This window comes from Quercus suber, unplaced genomic scaffold, assembly GCF_002906115.3.
Source record: "Quercus suber isolate HL8 unplaced genomic scaffold, Cork oak 2.0 scaffold_149, whole genome shotgun sequence".
Taxonomy (NCBI): Eukaryota; Viridiplantae; Streptophyta; class Magnoliopsida; order Fagales; family Fagaceae; genus Quercus; species Quercus suber.
The window spans coordinates 415,743-438,445 of NW_027069610.1; the positions used below are offsets into that span (position 1 = coordinate 415,743).

Genomic DNA, 22,703 nt, shown 5'->3' on the forward strand with positions numbered 1-22,703 from the left:
TTTTGTTCTAGGAGATGTGGGAGTTATAGGATGTAACTCTTTAGGTGATAGTCTCTTTTAAATTCTATGTGATGGATTTTGTAGACTTTGTGATTGATTGCTATTCACATATCACCTCACATGTATCTCAAGTTTATGCTAGTTGCACACACTACACAAGTTACTCTTTGCTAAACTTTGTATATGTTATTGTGTGTGTTTTTGGTCTGACCAACCAAGTTTGAAGATACTTTGAGAATTATGCAAAACATTTTTTTTGCTTGAGAATTTGAAAGGAAGAATGGCTGAAATTATCTTTGAAGAAATTGGGATTAAAACTTGGGTTTTTGAAAAGGCATTCTATCTCATACTCATGCATTCTTTCTGTAATTCAATGCTTTGAGGAGTTATTTTCAAAAATTGGTTTGTGCTTTTCAAATCTGTGATTTTTCTCAAAAATTTTGTGAGCCTCTGCCCATTCGATCGATCCAGTCTGATTTTCGATCAATCAAAAAGTGCTTTATTTTGTTGAAAAATGATTGTCTCATTCGATCGATCGAATGCATTTTCAATCAATCGAAAGTCGCGAATCAGGTTTTTAAAAACATTGTTCTTGACTTTTTCAAAACTTTTCAAAAGTCTTTTCTCTCTCTCTGACTTGGCAAGCTCAACTATTCCAATTTTTTGTCATTTTCCTCCAGATTTTTTGCAAAGAATCTCTTTCCTCTAGCCAGTAAGACTCTTTTACCCTTCTTTTTGAATTTATTTTCATGATTCCATGCATAAATCCATGCATTTAAGGGAGAATTTCGGACTTAGCATTTTTGGGATTTTTGTTGATTCAAGCCCTATTTTGTGCAATTGATCATTGGGTTTTTGTGAGGACACATCATAAACATGATCCTTGCTTGTTAATTTGATCAATTTTGAGTTTGGTGAAAAATTGAAAAATCTAGGGTTTGTTCTTGATCCGATTTGGGGCTTTTGTTAAATTGGGTAGAATTTGATGAAATTGGCTTGTTGTGTTGATGTAATTAAGCATTATAATCTATGTGCTGTGTTTTGTAATGCTCAATTCATCAATTTGTTTAAATATTTCAACAAGTGGTTTTCAATTTTTGGGGTTTTTGATAAGAAATTCCTTGCTTAAGCCAATTTTGTCAATTTAATCTCAATTGAACTTAATTGCTTATTGCATTAGTACATGCATCATGAGATTGTATTTGTTCATGCATCATATAGATTTTCATTCTATTGATTTTTGTGCTAATTTGCAGTCTGCCATTGGTTTTGTTTTCTTGTGTTCTTTTGGTTTTCTCTTTGTGTCTCTGTCCTTTCCTTAGCATCATGCCTAGGAAGACTAGAGCCCGTAGGACTATTCCCTCCTCTTCTCCATCCCCTCCTTCCTTTGACCGTGAGAAGTTTCTGAGTGAGAAAAACTAAGAGATTTTTGAGAAGCTAAAACTTAGGAGAAAGATTTGGGCTGAGCGTTCTGTTCTGTTAGATGAACTTGATCCTGCCATTAGGGCAAATTTTGAGCGTCGGAGCTGGTTACCCTTGTTGGATGTTTCTGATCCTCCTCCACCTTCTGCCTTGATTAGAGAGTTCTTTTCAAACATCTCTATCCTCATCTATGATTCCAACACTTTAGTAAAGAGTTGGATACGAGGTGTAGAGTACACCATTACTCCTCAGGTAGTGGCTGATGCTCTAGGGGTACCATTGGTTCGGAATCCTGTCTATCTGTATGACGAGTCTCCCGAGTTGAGCGACGTTTTGTCTTTCATCACTGGGACTACTGTCCAGTGGGGTTCTGATCCTAGGATCACTTCTGCTGAGCTCTCCGGGTTGCACTATCTATTCTTTAGGATAGCTTATCATTCTATCTGGCCCATTTCTCATGTTCACACCATTCCTCTTGAGAGGTGTGTGTTTTTGTATGCCCTGGTTACTGATGCTCCTATTAGTTTTCCCCATCTCTTTCTTTGTTCTTTGAACGATGTTTATAGGAGTTCATCTACTTCTCATGCTCTTGTACATCCTATTTTATTCATAAGATTTTGCTCTATCTTGATCTTAGTGGCTTCCCTTCCTCTGATCCCGTTCATGTGATAGCTCTCATAGGTGAGTCTTTTCTTAGACAGAGAGCCACTCATCTTCGAGCTGGTTCTAAACACCCTAGGTCTGAGCCGTCTAGTAGCGCACCTCCTCCTTCTTCTTCTACAGGTCTTGCTGGTGAGGATGTTCCTGATCCAGTTGGTGATGATGTTGCTGCTGATGTTCCTCACCTCCTTGGCCAACTTTGATGTTCGTCGTTCTCTGAAGACTGTCATGACCGTTCAGGCAGCTCATAGTCAATTTTGGTAGGCTTACTAGATGAGATTCGTGCTCTCCGAGCCGACTTTACGCGTCTTCATTCACCCTCACCACCTCCTTTTGATGGCGACTTGTGATTGCCCTTTGGCATTCCGTCACAAAAAGGGAGAGTGGAGTTTTGACTTGTAGAGGAGTTTTTGTAGTTAGGGGGAGATTTTTTTTTTACTTTTTGTTAGTGAGGAGCTTGTGGAGTTTTTAGATTGTATCTAGGTGCTTCACTTTGTATATCATTTTTGGGGATATTCATGTTAAGGGGAGTAACATTGATTGATATACATGTTATTTTCATTAATTCTTGTTGCTATGTGATTCACTATGTGATTCAGCAATATACAGGTTGATTCAACTAAGCTGCTATCTACACTTGCAACCGATGGATAGTAGTTAGAGCAAGGGAGTCAATACCGTACCGGAAGCTGTACCGGTTTAGCTACTGGTACGATATATTTCAGATACCGGTCAATACCGGTATACCGTTTCGGATTTACCGTTATTTTATATATATATATATATATACACACACAAAATTTCTATTTACCATAAAAGATTACCTCAAAAATTTTTGTTTATCATAAGAGTCCGATTAAGAACAGTTTATTTAGTTTAGAGTGAAAAGTTTTTACTTAAAATACGTTAAAAATGAAAAATGAGAAAAATAAAAAGTAAGTTAATTTTGATTTGATGGTCACGTGGGTTACTGACTTTGACACACAAAACAATAAACGTAAAAAAAAGATAAAATTGTTTTATTAGAATTGCGTTAACACTCAGCAGACTCAGCACATAAAAAGAGAAAGGAGAAGTAATAAGAATTTGAAAAGGTAAATGAAATAGAATAGAAGAAAAAGGCGCCTGGTTTGACCGTATGGGGAAGAAGAAGAAGGGAGCTCGGCGAAATGGAATCGCCATCAGCAATGTACTCCCGGCGGCAGGGAAACTAAATCAAAATGTTATTGCCTTAGGAACATTAGATCTGTAAGCGAAACTTCTTTATTTTTTTTCTTTTTCCAGTTTTCAGATCTGAAAGCCTTGATTTTTCTGTTCCGGACTGGTATAAGTTTTTCGGCCGAATTACGGTATTTGCTCCGGTATGGCCGAAATAACCCGGTATGACCGGTATTTTAACCGGTACGAAACAAACATGTTTCTGTACCGGTTTTGGTTCCGGTAAGAAAAATTCCGGCCGTACCAGCCGGTACGGTACGGAATCAACTCCACTGAGTTAGAGTTGAATTTGAGTTTATGAGCATTATCTTTGTAAAGGGCTTTTTACTTGTAAAACTTTGAGCTTTTAATTAGGGTTTTGTCACGGATTGCCAAAGGGGGAGTTTGTTAGGTTCTAAAGGTTTAGGAATTTATGTATTTAGAACTCTAATTTGTAATATTGGCAAACCATGATCAAAACGATATGTTTAGTCTTGTTATAGTGTGCTCAAAGTTGTTTAATTATTGTAAAGTTGGAATCGAGAGACTGTAGATGCATTGGGGCATTTCAATCTGGCTCGATCGATCGAAGAATAGATTCAATCGATCGAAAGTCGACCAGATTGCGTTTTTCGCATAATTTCCAACTCAGCCCTAACTCATTAAACGTTTAGGGTTTTATGTTTTTGCCCTAGGTATATAAGGCAAAACCCTAGCCATGTTTTTAGAGTTGCTCCAGTTGTATTGTTGCTCATACATTGCTGTTTTATGTAAATCTCTTGTGAAATCTAGAGGAGCTTTCCTTTACACAAAGCTTAGGGTTTTCAAGTTAGAGATAGTATCAACATCTTGATGATCAACTTGGTTGCTACCATTGAAGCTTAAAGAATATCAAGCATGAGTGCTTGTAGCTGATTGAAGAATTCAAGAAAGAAAAAGTCCATGGATTCGGAGCTTGCACATGGTCGTGTCAGTAAGTTCTACTGGTGGGTAGCGTTAGGAAGTCAAGCGGGGAGCTTGTAGTGCTTCTGTATGAACTTCGATTCTTTCGCATAGTGGATTCAGGTTTACCTTGAGGATAGCTAGGTCAAAACCTCCCCAGGTTTTTACCGTGTGGTTTCCTGGGTGATCATATCATTGTGTCTTTTATTATTCCACTGCTTTATTATTTTGATATGATTATTTGATTGCTTTAACCTAGAATTGCATAATTTGACTAAGTAACAACTTGGCTAATTAATCTAGGCTAACCAATCTGGTTGTGTTTTAAGGGGTCCAAAACCGTTCAAGCTTGTAATCCATTCCATTCACCACGCATGTTACTAGCCCCATCATATCCTTGACCTCGAATATTTTCAATGTGGAGGTTGTAATGAGAAAGGACAACACATATCTCATTCTTTAAAGTCAATGCAGTAGTGTCTCTAACATGCATAACATGAAAGAAACGCTCTTTAATGAAACCTTCTTTATCAACAAACCTCAAAATGATGGCCATTTTCTCTCTCTTCGACTCATCCCGAGCTTCATCAACAAGAATGCAAAATTTTGCATCCCCAATTTCTTCACGAATAGCATTTCGCACATTACTAGCAAGAATATGCAAAATCTCCTTTTGAATTGTGGGTGATGTATATTTGGCATTTCTTGGTGCATTTTCTGAGACAACACTAGCTACTTTGTCATTGAAAGTTGATGTGAATTTTATCAATTCAATAAAATTACCTCTATTTTTTGAATCAAGGCTTTTATAATGACCTCTAAAAGCACAAGCTTGGAATGCTAGCCATCGAGCACACTCTACTGAGGTTTTGAGCCGCAACCGATTATTCTCTAATTCTTTTGACGTTTGTTTCTCAATCAGCTTGTCAATATGCCGTGAATGATTCTTTAAATCCTCGCAACATTTCATAGCAATTTTATGTGGGGAGTTTGGTTCTTTCCCTTCATGACGAATTAAAGGACAATTCATTCCATCTTTCACCTTTTTCCAATTATTAAAACCTCGTGAAATGAATACATCTAATCCGAGATGACCTATTGGTTTCTTACTAAAAAAGTAGCAAGGTAGACAATATATTGCATCCATTGAAGGTGAGTATTTCAACCAATCCTTATGTGAACCAAACCATGAAGGTTGAAATTGACGACGATGAGTATCATCATTGTATGGATAGTTTATATTTTCAGGTTGATATGGACCTTCTTTGAGATAAGCTCGTCGAATTTCATCCTGTTGGTTGATAGGAAATTCACATATTTGTTTACGTGATCCTGGATCACGATCTATCTGTTCAAATTGAAGTTCTGGACATTTGGAGGGGTGTTCATCAGGCATTGAAGTATTAACATTTGTTTCTACAGCCACAGGTGTCCTAATTTCTGAATTGCTAACATCTTTTTTCTTAAAGAATGCATCAATTGTTTTTCATTTGCTCATAATTCTTTTAGCTTTAAGAATATAACTCAAAAATTAACTTGAAAAGAATTTATAAAAAAAAAAATTAATTAGAAATTTTTACTTAATTATATGAATGTTATTCATACTCAAGAAAAAAACAAAATTTTCACTATAATTTAAACAGTCAGCCAATTTTTAATACAACTTTAATTAATAATAACCCCTCAAACAAAAACAAAAATAATTTAATTAATTTGTCTTTTATAATGTATTGGTTAATTTAATTATATAGCTTTAATTATTATTGTTTAGTTTAACAATAAACTATATTGCTTTAATTTATTTGTCATTAATTATACTGCTTTAATTTATTATATTGTTTAGCCCCTTGTACATATTACATTAAAAGAGCCGAATATTATACATTCCATGTGCAGCACAATAATTAAAGCAATGTAATGTGCTGCACATTACATTGCTTTAATTATTATGCTGCACTCGGCCCCATGTGCCCATAACCCATCTACCCCCTCCCCACTCCACTCAACAGCCAATAGACAAGCACAAAATGCGTCCCAATCACAATAACTAGCTACAATCAGAAAATTTCACAATTCCAATCATAAATCATAACACACGTTACACTAAATGACAATTAATATTTCACCAAACACCAACACACTGAGTCACTGACCAACAACAAAAAGGTATAAGATAAAGCCAAAATTAAAAAGATAAAAACACTAAAATAGGAAAAAAGCAAAACCAGCCAATCAGAGAGTCACAATTCAAAAGTGAGAGAGAGACTTACCGAGATGTGAGATAAAGAAAGTCACAATTCATAAATATTCATTTCATTTTTTTCCTTTAGTGAGATAAAGAGAGAGAGATTGAGAGAGAGTTAGAGAGAAAAACCTTGTGAGAGGGATTCATTTCATTTTTTTCCTTTAGTGAGATAAAGAGAGAGAGATTGAGAGAGAGTTAGAGAGAAAAACCTTGTGAGAGGGCAGAGGGCCGGACTGCCGGAGCGAAGGGAGCAACTGCCAACGAGCACCGCTGCACCGGAGCAGAGGCAGCACGATTCGGCAGATCTCCGATGAGGCGATGACCACTATGAAAAAGAGCATTTCAAAATTTTAGTGAGATAAAGAGAGAGAGAGAGACTGAGAGAGTCAGAGAGAAAAAGTGAGAAATACCTTGAAGGAGGGCTGGAGGGAGCACCGTTGCAGTGTCGCACCGAGCACTGGAGCAGAAGCAGAGAACTCTGCGATCTCTGATTCCAATCTACAATCTGGGATCTGTGATGAGCGGCGACCGAGTGAGCAACAACGACGACAAGCGAGCTGCAGCGACGACGACGGCGACATGACTGTGGGTTTCTAGGTTTAGTTTGCTAGGGACCTAGGGTTTGGTTTTGGTTTGTGTATTGGGCGGGTTTTTTTTTTTTTTTTGATAAACACTTCTGTTTTGCGTTTTGGTTTGTTGGAGTTTGATGTGCTTTAGTATTGGGGTTTGATGTCTCTGCCACTGCCAGCGACATGATGCTCTGTACTTGTTTTTTTGTTTTCTTTTTGTTTTCTTTTTTTTTTTGTTGAGAATCCATGGGCTTACCGTGAGTGAGCTTGGCTCGCCGTGGGCTTGGCTTGCCGTGGGCTTTGTTACATTTTTTTTTTTTTTTCAAATTTTAGTTCAAATTTGTTTTGGGTTTTTTTTTTTTTTTTTTTTTGCTTGAAAGTAGAATAGGTATATATATATATATATATATTTTTTTTTTTTAATTTGAGGTTTTCCTAATTTTTGATTGGGGGCTGGGAAAATGGGTGAAAAATGGGTAGGGGACCGGCTGGTTAATGTTCGGGGGGCCCATTTATTTTTTCTTCCTAGTCTAATGGGAATTTTTTTTTTTTTTGCATGGGCCTCGCCCCCATCAAGCCACTATGTGGCTCCGCCCCTGATTATGGCTTTCATCATAATAACAATAGATGAGGATTAAAGGCTTCATAATTATGAGTAAAAGAGGAAAAAATAGAATGGAATGAAGAGAGAAAATGAAGAGAGAGAGAGAGAGAGAGAGAGAGAGAGAGAGAGAGAGAGAGAGTCTCCATCTAGTGCAACAAATGTTTAAACAAGATCTCCATGTGCCATATCATGCCCATAATGATGAATATATGTGTATAGTAAGTGATGGGAATGACTTTATGGAAAGTATGAGTGAATATATGGAAATATAGAAGAGAGATGAAGTGGTGTTTAGCCATTTTTGGGTATAGTGTAAAGAAGGGATATTTATGACTATTTTAAGGTGCTGGGATTTTCTGAGAAGATGGAATGTGATGTTTATGGGCAAGTGTATTTGAGCATTTATGGACTAAAGGCTAGTTTCTGAACTAAGGGATTGACTTATGGGCTGAAAATAGCATGATGGGTGAGGAATTTTTATGATAAGATTGTTGTCTTCCATGAGTTGATGGTAGTTCCCTTTTATAGTGAAGCTTAAGGGATTAATTAGCAAAATATAGAAAGGACTAGGTCTGACAGCAGCAAAATCCTAGAATATATTTTCTAAGATTTGGCCCAAAATGGTGAGACTTGCTTTTTGGGTGTTTTGCTTATTTGGGGAATGCAGTTGGAGGCTGAGATGCTCCTAATCTAGGCATTAAATGCTGGGATTTGGAGATTAATTTTGTCCAATAGAATTAGAGCAAGTATGAGGACTAGAGATCTTGCTTGCTGCCACTAGGATCAGAGTTCAAGAGGGTTGGTTGACACTCCAAGCTAGGTGTCAGCCATTGATGCCTCTGTTGGAAGCTTCTGCTAGACACCCCATTATGCCCTCCAAACCACTTTTCCCTAATTCTCCCCTTTAGGAATTCATGGGCTTGGTTCATGAATTAGTTTTAGACATTTTTAGTACTAAAGAAACTAGTTCGCTGAAGTTTGGATGATTTGGTTATGGCTTCCTCTCGCAGTAACTGAAACTTAGGGAGGAAGAATAGCATTTATTGCGTTTTAGCTTTTTAGTGTTAGTCCAACCCCTTAGTACTATTCACGTCAGAAATGGCAATGGCAGAGAGGCTGATGAGATAGGTGGCCAGCTCCTAATCTGGTTTGGAGAGCATAGTTACCTTTTGAGGTGACCTCCAACAGAAGGCAAAACTGAATGGAGTTCTCCAGCTGGGTCAGTTTGCACACATGGGCTGTTTTGGCTGAGATTTCATGTTGGGCTTGACCATGAGGGTTGAGTACTTTGGTGGGCTTTTGACTTGGTGGTTCTCTCCACTTGGGCCTATCCTTTTGCTTTCTGTTTGTGAGCCCTACAAAATAGACAAAGTTACCATATGTTGCCATGGATTTTTATTCCACATGGGCTTTAGTTGCTAGTAAAAATGAAATGTATTCATGAGCTTTAGTAAATATTTATGATAGGATTTGGATATTAATTTTCATGGGTTTTAAATAACAATTTGAATGGTTTCTCATAATTTTTGCCATGGATTATTTTGTAAATGACATTTTCTTTGGGGCTTTTAAATAATGACCTCCAATATTTCTTGAGAATAATATTTACCATGGGTTTTAAATAAAGGCAATATCCATGGGTTTCAAATAAAATATGTGTTGGGCATGCCTAAATATTTTTTGACTATCACTATGCTAGCCCACAACCTTTCTTCTTTCTACCACAAAATTGGGCTATACGAATGCAAAACACTATAGGACCTAATATTTTCTTGTAAAGACCAAATTATTTATTGAGCAAGATAAAATCTAATTCTAGAGCCCAAGAATTTTATACTTGGCAAACATTTGAAAAAACCCATGATTCAAATTCATGGCAATACTATTTTTCAATGGGATTCAACCTCATAATCAAAGCCCATGATTCAAACCCGTGGCAAATTATTCATTAAAAAAACCAAATCCCACTGGCAATATCGAAAGCCCCATTTTCATTGGCAATATCAAAAGCCCAGTTACCATTAGCAATATCAAAAACTCAATTTTCATTGGCAATATCAAAAGCCCAGTTCTCGCTGGCAATATTGAAAGCCCAATTTGTTGGGATTAGTGCCCTAGAATCCTATTGTATAATGTTATGTATGACATTATGTTTGACATGATGTATGACTTAATATTGTAATTAATAAAGTTGTTTTATTATTATCTAAAATAATGGTAACATGAATATTCAGACATTATCATATGGTCCATGAGATGCACAGTATGTGATTTATGTGAAAAGTCACAGAAGATATAAATCACAAGTTCTTTGTAAACTCAGAATTTTAGTTCGTAGTCAGTGATAAAATTGGGCATTTCATTTGCGAAGACTATAACATGTCAACTAAGATGATTTGTCTTGATCATGGAAGTGGTGACTTTTAGTTGATATGTTGATATGTTTTAACAGTTAAGACATATTGAACTAGACCACTGTGAGATTTATTATTCTCCTAATAACTGTCAATTGAATAATAAATCTCACGACTTATATTTATATGAACTCTTAATCCTAAGAGAATAATGGACATGATCGTGAAGTGTAGGTTGCTTTGATATATTAGGAGTGAGATCTAAAATAACGGTCAAAACCTCAGTATGTTGAGCAGCCACATTTAGTATTGATGAAACATATATTCTCAAGATGGAATTCATAGTCTCTTAACGGAGATACAAAATATTCCCTTGAGATAAGTTTAATGGGTTTGTTATTCAAAATGTTAGCCCTAACTACTTTAGTAAATAGTTACTAAAGTATATATTTATGAAATTGGATTTCATAAATATATGATAAATAACTTAAAGAATTAAACCGAGTACTCAAGGATTAGGATATAGTAATTTACAAAGTGACAGTCTACTTTCTTAACTTTGTATTACTACAAATATTTTATGAAGGGGTTGCATGTATAATAAAGTCTTGGGATATAATTTATTAATAAGGCCTAGAGTGCAATTTTATTTATATAGTGGTATTAAATATAATTAATGGTAACTTTGAACTTGTCAAAAGTTAACAGAAAAGCCTAAGGCCCATTAGAGCTAGTGTCTTATTGGTCCCTTTGTTCTCACTCCAAGCCACATACTAAAACCAAATTGGAAAGGCCCAGTAGGCCAGCCCAATTAGATAATCAGTTAAATATAAAGGGAGACACATACTGAATATTTATAAGAGAAAAAGAGAGACACCATTGTGAAATGGTGTGTATGTGTGAGTGAAGTCACTCGACATTATTCTCATTTGGAAACTGATTGAGAGACCACACATCTTGGGCGTTAGTGGAATTGGAGTGAAGATTGAAAGTGTTCTTGAGAACTTCTGATCTATGGTTTTGAAATTCACTACACCAAGGTACACTCTCTTGTTTTATATTCTGAAACTTACATAATGCATGTTATCAATTTTGAATGAAGTAAATCCATTAATTTTCCACTGCGTAAATGCATATTTCCAACACAATTTACGTTGGCACTATTTTATCAAAAAGCCCAAGATTATTAATGCTTGGCAAAGGAAAAATATCATGGTATAATTATTGCCTAAATATCACTATGGCAAAACCCATGGCAATCGTCTTATAAAAGCTCATGGGGGGTTATCTTGATGATTGTGTTCTCATATTATAAACCCATGAAATACGTGATCATCATTTGCATCATAACGTCTATAATATATATCTTCAAACGCTCATGGTAAATAGTCCCACAGGCTTATCATTTAAATTATAATGCGATTGTTAGAAGCCATGAACATTACTTATGATATGGATTCATCATAGTAAATGTCATTTGCAAAGATATTTTTGAAACTTGTCCTATTGTTTCAAATATTACAACTAATTGCCCAAAGGCCCATTTCAAGGATCTATGAGAACCCAAAATAATATTTACTAATAAAAGTCCAAGAGGAATGAAAACTCATGGCAACATATGTTGTTGATGTCCATTTTGTAGAATGCACACAACCCAGCCCAAAGGAACCAGCCCATGTGAGCAAGCCCAATCCAAAAGATCCTAGCAAGTGGTAGAGGATTGAAAGAGGACAACCAGCCCTTGTTCATCCCTAACCAAAGTACAACTGGAAGCCCCTACAAGAGAACCAAGTCTTTGAGGATGAACTGGGGGCTGTCCCATCAGCTTTCTGTCACCCTCTACTTGACATGAACAGTGCCTGAGGGTTGTGACATCAACTAAAGTCTAAAGGGTGATGAAACTCAATCAAACTCAATCATCTTCCTTAAAACTGTACCTTCAGCAGAAAGGGAGCTGCAATGAAGTTATCCAAATCTCAAAAAACTGATGCTATAAATGTTAAAAACGTTCAAGACATGATTCATGTGCCAAGCCTATGAATCCTAAAGGGGGGAAAATTGGGAACATGTGGTTTGGAAGGCATAAAGGGATTTCTAGCAGAACCCCCCGAAGTGGACTTTGAGTTTGACAAGTGGCTTGGAGTGTTGAATCCTACTTCTTGGGGTCCAAATCTCAATTGCAGCATTAGGATTCGTTCTTGATACATGCCTTATTCTCATTGGTGAAGCTCAGCCCTAGAAATCCTGGCATTTAATGCAAAACACTCCAAAATCCCATCATTACCCAAAGGAACAAGGCAGCCCCTAAAGTAAATCTCCTACTTCTAGCCACATCCTAGGAAGATTAACCTTGATTCACTGCCTCTGATTAGTCCTATGTTTTTTGGATTCTTGTTAATTAATGCTTCTCTAAAACTCCATTATAAAAACATAAGTACCTCAGCCCATAAAAAAAAACAATGATTCCCTCTAAAACTTTGGGATTTGTTGGTCATTTTGCTTACAATTCAACTCTTGTCAAGCTTAAAACCCATTCCCCTTAGACCACACTCACTTAACCTCAGATATTCCTTCCCTCCTCTACACAATCATAGCTCACAAATGTCTCCCAATTAGTCACAAATAGCCCACTACTCACTAAAGCCTTAACCTCAATATTAATCCTATCCCACTCACTCAAAACAGCCCACATTACCTCATTCATGCCTTATGAACACACACTTACCAAAGTCTTAGCTTAATACGTGCTGCACTAAGCTAGGATCCCTCTCTCGCTTCAAACCATGCCAATTAATCCTTTTCTTCTTCCAATGGAACCTTTAAGTTTTACTTTTTATTTTACTGTTGAAGGGTATAATGTATTTGTAACGGCCAAACTCTTCCTTCACGTTGATATAATGATGGCCAAAATTACAATAAATTCCCCTGACCAAGACATGCAAGGATCCCCAGGAGATAACACTTTCCTAAATTTATTTAATCATTAACTGCTGGACTACGTAATTTCACCCTTACCATTGGAGAATTTATCTTTCTAGACTTAAGTGTAATTTTGCCCTTATCGCTAGAGAATTTATTTCCCTTGTACTATCAGACCAGGACCACTAATATATTAATTAAGTATGGTAAAGTATTTTTCATTGGGCCTTTGTTGCTATTTTGTCAAGTGCAGCCTTTGTTTCTTGCTTGGATAAGCTTGTCATCATACCAAAAGCCTTTGGGTACCATCTCAAGAGCCCATAATCGAGTTTCGGATTGGCTTCCCAACATTTTATTCAAAGGCATCAATTTCTCCCTCAACAATATGGTAACAACCACTATAGTGGAATAATGTGATATTCTCATGGGTTTTTCTATAGATAATCAAAATAAGGTGAATAATTATCATGAGTTTTGGAAATAGATATTAAGAATGTATAAGATAAATAGTGACCATGCGTTTTTATATAAATTCCATGGGTTTATAATATGGTATAAATAAACAAATGCCATGGGTTTAAGATAATCATAACTTTCCATGGGCTTTTATAAGATGATTGCCATGGGTTGAGAATAGATAATTGCCATAAATTCCATGAGCTTGTAATATTATACTAATAGGTTTAAGAACTTAAAGTATTGATCATTATTGGACTTTTAAGTGAAATAATTATGATATAGTATTTTGCCAAGTTTTAATAACCTTGGATTTTTGATAAAATAATGCCAAGTAGTTAGCTTAGACTTTTAATAGTGCCAATGTAAATTGGTCTTTTAATATTGCCAATGAGAATTGGGCTTTTGATGATATTGACAATGTGAATTGGGCTTTTGATAAATAAATTGCCATGGGTTTAAATCATGGGCTTTGCTTATGGGATTTGAATTCCATTGATAAAATTGCCATGGGTTTAATCCATGGGCTTCAATTATGGATTTGATCTCCATTGAGAAAATTGTTTTGCCGTGGACTTGAATCATAGGCTTTCAAATATTGCTAAGCATAAGTATTCTTGGGCTTTAAATAAAATGGGATGTGTGTATTGGGCTTATAGGGCTGGTTTTGGGCTTAACTAAATAATAATAATGAAATTTGATAAGATATGAGTTTTTTGGGCTTTTTGTGATAGTTTATATCGTGACCCAATTTAGATAATAAAATATGATATATTTGTAGTTAACGTAATAATAGGGCAAAAAATATTTGTGAAAGCCCAATAACTTATTAGTGGTGTTTGAAAATAAATAGGTGGTACTCAAATAAAATTAGGTGTAAAAAAATGTACCCTAACATTCAGACCCCTGAGTCACGTGTGATCAAATTATTAGTAATACTACATTTTTTTTTTTTTTGAAAAATATTAGGATCACACATGCAAGTGTTTTTTTTTTTTTTGAAAAATAGTGGCCTATTATAGATAACAAGGTAGGAAATATTTGTAGGCCAATGGGATGAGAAATATTCATGGAGGCCCAAAATAATTTAAGGGTGATATTTTGGTATTTTTTTGGTGAATAAATAAAAGTGATTAAATAGGATGGGGGCATGTGGCATGAGTGAATAAGTTGTACCTCAACATTTAGCCCCCTGAGTATGTGTGATCAGCTTGTCTTTGGTCACACATGTCAGTTTGAATGAGTCCATAAACTTGTGTTATATGGGTTGAAAGAGAGATGGTGAGCTTCAAGGAGAGAGCTTCTTCCTCTTTACTAAGACTAAGAGAACCCTTTTATCTCATTCTAAACTCCTTTTCTGATTCAGCTCTTCTTGATTGAGTTTTTCTTTTGCATTTGTAGTTGATATATAGAATTTAGTTGTTAGTGGAATTGAAGAAGCTGGCAAGGTGTTATGAGCCTGTTTTTGCCATTGCATGATCTATGTTGCTGTTATTTCCATTACTTCAATAGTAACCAAGGAGGATAATCTAGTTAGTGCTCTAAAGGAGATGTTCACAAAGCTACATGGGCTCCAACCGCTGCTAATGTTTTGTATCCAATGGTAAGAGCTTCTATCAGCCCCCATTCAATTTATGGGTATTTGTGGTCCCATTAATGATTGGCCTAATTTAATAAGCTGAGAGATTGATAATAAAGTGTTTTCTAACCCCTTCATAAAGCCAATATCTTTGGTGATCTAATATTGTTCCACTATCAAATTGCATAACATGATCTGATGTTCCGCTGGAATCTAGAGAAGTTGATGAGTGGATTAAGAGGATAACACTGTGGTCGAAGCCCCCAAGTCTGATCTAGTGAGGATTCCAACCGTGATAAATCTAGACCCTTAATCCAGCTGATACTTTTATAAACCCAATTATCAATTCCATAAGTCTAACTGTTGTCACTGCCTATCCAATTGTCATAATGAAGCAATGCAAAAGGAATATTGTTGCTGGTAGGATGCAGATTTATGCACCAATGGAAGTGGTATCTCCAAAAACTCAATATCTTCTTACATCCTTTCTTTCTTTTTTCTTCTATTCTTTGTCTTCATTCATGGCCTTGTTTTTTTCTATCTTTAAGATTCCAGCAGCTTGGATATAGTGACAAGACATTGCCAGAGAAATGTGATGAGGGATTTAAGGATACAGATACAAACTTTGGTAATTTTCTGCCCCTTACCTATTTCTCATCATGTATATTTATTGCTGATGTAGTTTCACTTCAGGTTTTGCTGCTGAAGATATAATGGCCATTGACAAAGGCCTTGTTAATGTTGTTATGGTTAGAGAGATTGTTTTTAAAGAGCTCCAGCTGTGATTCTGTCATGCTGTTCCTTAGAATAAAAATTTCCAGGCATGAGTAGTGATCTCAATATGTTCATTTATGGCTTGATAGTGTTCAATTGCTCTTTTATTATTACCATTGGATATTTAACTAGGGTCTCTTACTTCACAGCAGTGCATGGAAAGTTTTCTGATGTCGCTCTTAATCCACAAGAAAAGAGTCTACTAGCGAGTGTAAAATGCTCTCGCAAAAGTTCAAATATCGTTGCAAAGGGCTATTAGCGAGGGCATGTGGCTCTCGAAGGCCATCGTATTTGCTCTTGTTGTTAAAAGAGATTTTGCAACCATGCCTCCGCAAATAGATAATTTACGAGGGCAATTTACTGTCATTACTGAACAAATCTGCCTTCACAAATATATTACCAAATGATGAGAAAAGTCGACCACTTATTTTTTGCGAAAGGGAGTGTAGACATCAAAATTTTATGATGTATTCACAACCGTCTGATTGTTCATGATAAAATATTTGTGATCAAATTAATCTCCAATTGATAATGTGGACGATCAGCGAATGAAATAAAGCCACGTGGCAACATCAAATGAAGAGAGCCATATGGCAGCATCATAAGAAAAAACCCTTATGGAAAGTTCTTATTAAATGAAATACCAAATTAAATTCATAATTCAACTCTCAATAAATGCTGAGAGAAAATTCCAAATTAAATACTATTGAGTTGCCTATAAATAGAGGCTTCTCATATGAGGAAAGCCAGACACTTAGAGAGAAAACACTACCGACACTCTGCTAAAATAGTGAGTCATCTCTAAAGTTCATAAGAATTTCATTGTTCATCAAGGCCTATTTCTACTTCTTCAAATCAAAGTGGGGATTCTCCTTTAACCTATTTGGAGATCAAGCCAATGGCCCTCGCATCAAATCAAGCATGTTCAACTACTCATTCAACTTGGAGACATCAAAGCACGATTCAAGATCAAGCTTCATAGCCCCTTCAAATCGTAACGTTTCTTGGAGATCGAATCAGATGAATTTATTGTACTCTTTCATTGTAGAGATTCATACAGAGGATTGTAATCACATATATACAAATTAATACAATTGATAATTTGTTACACTATTTCGTAATCATGTGATTCTTCTTTTACGAAAATTGTGTACAAGGAGTAATCGTTGTTAACAACTATTTGTGAGGACCTTTATACCCTCGCAATTAGTTATTTGCAAATTTTAAATTAACGACATACTTTTTAAAGACAAATAATGTCGTCTCTAAAATTTATTTGTGAGGGCTTTTAACCCCTCACAATTAGTTAGGAATAACAGTGACAACATTAAGCTGTCACTTAAAATGTTTTTGCAAGGGGTTTCTATAAATTGCGAGAGACTTTTTTGTCACTATAAAATTATTTATGACCAAATTTTTATGTCATCGGTGATAATATTTTATATAATTTTTGAAATATTTTATTATTTATTTATTTATAATTTTTTAATATAATTTTTTTTAACTATCATGTTACGATAGTACAATAGTTACTAAAAATTGATCAATTGAAAGATAAAAATTCATATAAGTTCAAACTTTAAAGTATAGAATATACAAAAACATCCTGAAATTAAACCTTATTTTAAACGTAAACAACTAGAATTATACCAAGATCTATACTAGTCTTCCTCTGAGTTACCCTCCAAGCTGTTTTCAACCTCCCTCGTGTTATTGATTGAGTTGTCCTCTTCATCTCTACTAATACCATCCTTTTTTTTTTTTTTTTTTTTTTTTCATACACTAGAATATTAGCTTTTATAAAAATAATGGTTAAAGAGAGTGCAAGAGAGATAGAGAGAATTCATGACATGTATTTCATTTATTCTCACCCCCTAATCTCCATCCATCCACTTATCCATCATCTTTTTCCAAAAGAGTGTAGGAATGAAGGAAGGACCATTCTTATAACGATTTTCTTTCTCTGTGTACTTCTTAAAATAGGATTTTTAATGTGAAACATCTAATCAGAATAACAGCGTTTCACCAATTCTACAAATTATTTCTTAACTTCCTCATCTGGTTGCTTATGCTTAAAATGTTGAACTCTATAGCAAGCATATAGAGTTTCGAGTTTAGATCTTGGGTATTCACTAAAAGTCGTCCAAGCTCCATTCAGTTTTTGGTAAAAAAGAATAGTAATCTCTCGAGTAGCTTCCATGGTAAAGAAATGAGCAAATAGATTATACCAATCCATATGACATGTTACCACATTGCACCAATCCCGCTCTCTGATTTCAACTAGATTTGAGTTGAAGTAATAAAAAGTAGTAAATCAATACATTTTATAAAAATTAAAAGTAAAGAAAAATAAAAACCGCGGATTAAGTCATTTAGCAAAAAAGGCTTCCATTTCTGCTAAATACTTAATTTTGAGGTCAGATAATAAAGAACTAATTGCAACTAACTTTTAGGCATTTATTTCATAATAGAGTAGCTGACAACAACATATAAAAATAAGCTCAATGGTTGATAATAATATACACAAGATGATTAAATAGAAAAAGGGCATCAAAGTAAATACATACAAATATCAATTTTACCATTCTTATTCCAGACCTCAACAACTCAAACAAAAATAGCATTAAGCCTTCTTTCTTTTTGTTTTTTGATAAGTACATTAAGCTTTATTTCTTGTGGACCCTGTAGTAGTGGTCTAGTGCTATGAAACCACAACCTCAAGTATAGCCATGCAATACAAAGTTGACATCACATTGAGAGTTATACTACTGACACATATTGACATAAACCTGTTTCTTTGTTCATCAATCTAGTTCTTGTTCTTGTAATCATACATATTAAATGAAGGAACAAGCACATTTCATGTTCAGATTTCCAACAACTTGCAGATTATGTCAGATGGCACATAGATTTTTTTTTTTTTTTAGGCGACAAATACAACTTTACATAAAACACTAACCCCTAAACTTCTCAGGAAAACAAATTCATATAATGAGCAATTCAAAAGTAGTTATCTATATATTCAAATAAAATTCACTGAAGAACAACATATGAGAAATCTATAAAGTTTGTAGTAGCTTTCCCTTACCATCCATTTTTGCTTTATTGTTATCCTTCCACTACCAAAACTCAGAGATCAATGAAACGAAGACTGTGTCAGTTGAAACCTGTAAATCATTAGAAACAAAACACTGAATAAAAAGAAACTTAAATACACTTCAAAGGCTACAACTATGTAATACTGATTCTACTAAGCTAGCTTAAAATTTTCAAAACAAGTCACACTAAAAAAAAAAAAAAAAACAAAGCAACACACGTAGGGATGGCAATTTCATGGCAAAATTTGCCAAATAGTACATTTCCCAAAAAAAATTAGACGGATGGCATGCGTTCAAACTTAATTAGTTAGTTAGACTATTTTTGAAAATTGATTTTAGCAAACTCGACTTTGGGTTGGAAAACGAACACTGTAGTGGCGTTTTTTTTAGTGGCGTTTTCTATAAATGCAGCTATAGGCACTAAAAAAACGCCACTATAATATTCGTTTTCCAGCCCAAAGTCGAGTTTGCTAAAATCGACTTTGAAAAACAGTCTAACTAACTAATTAAGTTTGAACGCATGCCATCCGTCTATTTTTTTTTTTTTTTTGAGAAATATATTGTTTGGCAAATTTTGCCCAATTTCACCCCACCCTACTTGACCCGCCTCTCCCCGCTTCGCCCCGTGCGGGTTTTCCCCGCCCCGCAAAATATCCTGGATGATTATGATGATGAAGAAGAAAGTGGTGTCAAAATGATGGAAGAAAGTGGAGATTCTTTTTGAAGAACTAGGCAATTTTTATTTTGTTATGTATTAGGAGTTTGGACTATTTTATTGTGTCATACTATGAGATTTTTGTTGCGATATTTTCTTGTTAAAAATTTGGATAATATTATTTCGTTTTTGCTAAAAATTAGTTTGATTTGATAGGATAAATTCATTTATAATTTCAAGTATATTTTTATTATTGAAACATGTCATTTTATTTGAAAAAATGGTAATAGTTGTAGGGAAAATTAACAAGAAAAAAAGACGGTATAGGGCGGGGCTTCGTGGGTCTTCGCGGGGCCTTAAGGGGCGGGGATGGGGCAAGAAATTTTCCCCGTCATGCAGGGCTGGGCAGGGATGGGGCAAGAAAAATCCATGCAGGGCGAGGGCGAAGATCCCATGCTTCGGCACCGCCCCGCCCCATTGCCATCCCTAATCACACACTCTGCATTACAAAAGAGAGAGAGTTATTGGAGCATTTTGTCGAATAGATGGTAGGCATAACTTAAACCCACTTTCATTCCTAAATACAAAAGGAGAAAATCAAATTTCCCACTTTCTTCTTGCCCATATAGTGTTGTCCCCATCAAGATTAAAGCTTTTTAAAAAACTTTTTATCCTAATCAGGTTCTCTGATTTAAACCCACAAATTTTCAATCATAAACATGATTTTCCAACCCATAGATTCAAAGAAGAAGAAGAAAAAAGACTTACCCTCCAACCTTGCTTCACCGAAAGGAGGAGTCTTTTTCTTGCAAAAATGGTCTCCACAGGTGGGATACTTGGAAGCTAGATTCAAGGGAGAGAGCTGGTGAGTGCTAAAGAGACTTACCTTGCTTTGGGTAGGGTTTGTGGTTTTGGGTAGTATTTTTCTGTTTGAAATTTTGGAAAAGAAATGGTGGGTTTTGAGTAAAGAAGAAGAGAGGAGGAGGGGAAGTGGGTTAAGGAAGATCCATGAGAGAGAGAGAGAGAGAGAAAATGTGGGTGAGAGGAAAATATCTGAAGTAAAGAAATGGGAGACCAAAAATGAGAGGCCAAAGTGGTGGAAAGCAAGGAAGTCTATACCGTACTAGAGGCTGTACCGATTTGGCCAGTGATACGATATATTTAGGGTACCAGTCAATACCGGTGTACCGTTTTGGGTTTATCGCTATTTTATATATATATATATACACATACTTGATTATTTATTTAGAATTATTTATAAATCTATATAAGAATCCATAAATTTATAATAGCATATTTCTCTAAATCAAATGCTTATTTTTAATATGACTAATTTTTGCTAAAATATCAACCCAGTAATGTAAGCTGACATACTAGATTGTAATAATAATAAAAAGATAAAAAGATGATATTAATTATTAAAAAAATAAAAATGAAATTGCTTACCAAATGTGAGTGGTAGCCAGCCTAAAAGTCAAAGTATATTGGAAATTTGAACTCATTAGAGTTCACGTGGGTGTGTCAAAACTCACACAAACAACTAAACAAGAGCCACACACACAACTAAAACTCACACAAAACAATTAAACAAGAGCCACACACATAGCTAAAATAGAAAGCACAAGAAGAGAGTTCAGTCTCGGTCAAAACTAAAGAAGAACAAAAAGAAGCAGTTGGATGTCTTCCCCAGTTTTTCAAACACAGAGTAAAGCAACAAATTATTTCCCTCTCATAGTTTCAGCCTTCACTTGCTCTACCTCTTTCTCTCCCTTTCTCATTTTTTCTCATCTTCTTCTTCCTTTTTTTTTATTCTTCTTGTTTGTACCGGTCCGAAACATCTTTACCAGCCGAATTTTGCCAATACAGCCAGTATTTTTTCTGGTACGAAACAAGGGGTGTACTTGTACTAGTGCACTGGCCAGTACGGTATATACTGGCCATACCGGTCGGTACGGAATGGAATTGACTTCCTTGGTGGAAAGCTATAAAAAAAAATAAGTGAGAAGTCTGAAAATTTTTAAGTAGTACGAGATACTTATTGTGATGAAAATGGCACTTATTGCAACGATAGAAACCGCTGTAATAAGTTGTGAACCTATTATGATGACTTTTTCACTTATTGCAACGAATTAAACTGACACAATAAGTCATGAAATTTTCAAATTTTACTTCAGACCTATATGCCTTTAGGGATATTTTTTTTTCCTACGCTAAAAGTAATAAAATATAATTTAATACTAAAAATTAATGCAATATAATTTCATAATTAATAAAAATATAAGATGAAACTCGATGACCAAAATTTGTAAAATATAATTTAATAATCATTAAAATGACTGAAATACCCCTAAGACTAAAAAAAGGGCAAGATACCCCCATAAACTTAAAAAATGACTAAAAAACCCCTACCATCCAAAAAATGACTGAAATACCCCCTACAACATGAAAAATGACCAAAATACCCTTGAAGCCTAATAAGGACCAAAATACCCTTGAAACCTAAAAAAAAGACCGAAATTAATAAAATATAATTTAATAATCCTTGTTTTAAAATGACTAAAATACCCCTAAGACTAAAAAAGGCCAACTTACTTGATAAATTTAAAAAATGACCGAAACACTCCTACCATCCAAAAAATGGCTAAAATATTCCCGAAACATGAAAAAGAACTAATATACCTTTGAAGCCTAAAAAAAATACCAAAATACTATTGAAACCTAAAAAACCACCGAAACCTAAAAATGACTAAAAACACCCCTTTAGCCTAAAATGATGACCAAAATACCACCAATGGCTAAAAATGAATCAAATACCCCCTAGGCATTAAAAAAAGACCAATATACACCCTAAGCCAAAAAGTGACCGAAATACCTTGGAAAAACAAAAAAAAAAAAAACAAAGAAAGTACCCTTGAGCCTAAAAATGACCAAAAATACCCTTAAGCCTAAAAAATTACCAAAATATCCCCAGAAGCTAAAAATGACCAAGTACCCCCTAAGCATTAAAAAAATTTACACACATACATCCTAAGCCTAAAACTAGACCGAAATGCCCTAGAAACTTAGAAAAGTAAAAATACTTAAGTCATTTTTAATGTTTAAAGGGTATTTGGTCATTTTTAAGGTTTTGAGGGTGTATCCGTCTTTTTTGGGTATTGAGTGTGTTTTGTACATTTTTTTTTTTTTGTGTTTATAGGGACATTTGGTCGTTTTCTCAATTTATGGGGGT

At 35.0% G+C, this 22,703-nt stretch overlaps 2 protein-coding genes across 2 annotated transcripts in view; both read right to left on the reverse strand.

Moving 5' to 3' along the window:
• Positions 1-2,312, reverse strand: part of LOC136069057 (uncharacterized) — a 5,145-nt gene extending 2,833 nt beyond the window's left edge. The window contains exon 1 of the mRNA XM_065777129.1: positions 2,204-2,312. Coding sequence (XP_065633201.1) covers positions 2,204-2,312 — 109 coding nt within the window. The remainder of the gene's footprint in view (positions 1-2,203) is intronic.
• Positions 2,313-4,564: 2,252 nt separating this feature from the next.
• LOC111986151 (uncharacterized) lies at positions 4,565-7,047 on the reverse strand. Its single transcript, XM_065777130.1, has 3 exons — positions 6,902-7,047; positions 6,676-6,791; positions 4,565-5,586 (listed from the first exon to the last, which is right to left on the reverse strand). Exons 1-3 carry the CDS (start codon positions 7,045-7,047, stop codon positions 4,565-4,567), a joined length of 1,284 nt encoding a protein of 427 aa, XP_065633202.1.
• Between the last annotated feature and the right edge of the window lie 15,656 nt (positions 7,048-22,703).

Excerpts from the sequence above, each read along its gene's own strand:
- LOC111986151 (XM_065777130.1), bottom strand. The coding sequence starts at position 7,047 with ATGTCGCCGTCGTCGTCGCTGCAGCTCGCTTGTCGTCGTTGTTGCTCA. Across the intron at positions 6,792-6,901 it reads CTCGGTGCGACACTGCAACG|TGGTCATCGCCTCATCGGAG; the intron begins GTGCTCCCTCCA and ends TCTTTTTCATAG. Across the intron at positions 5,587-6,675 it reads GCCCTCTGCCCTCTCACAAG|AACTTCAATTTGAACAGATA; the intron begins GTTTTTCTCTCT and ends CCAAATGTCCAG.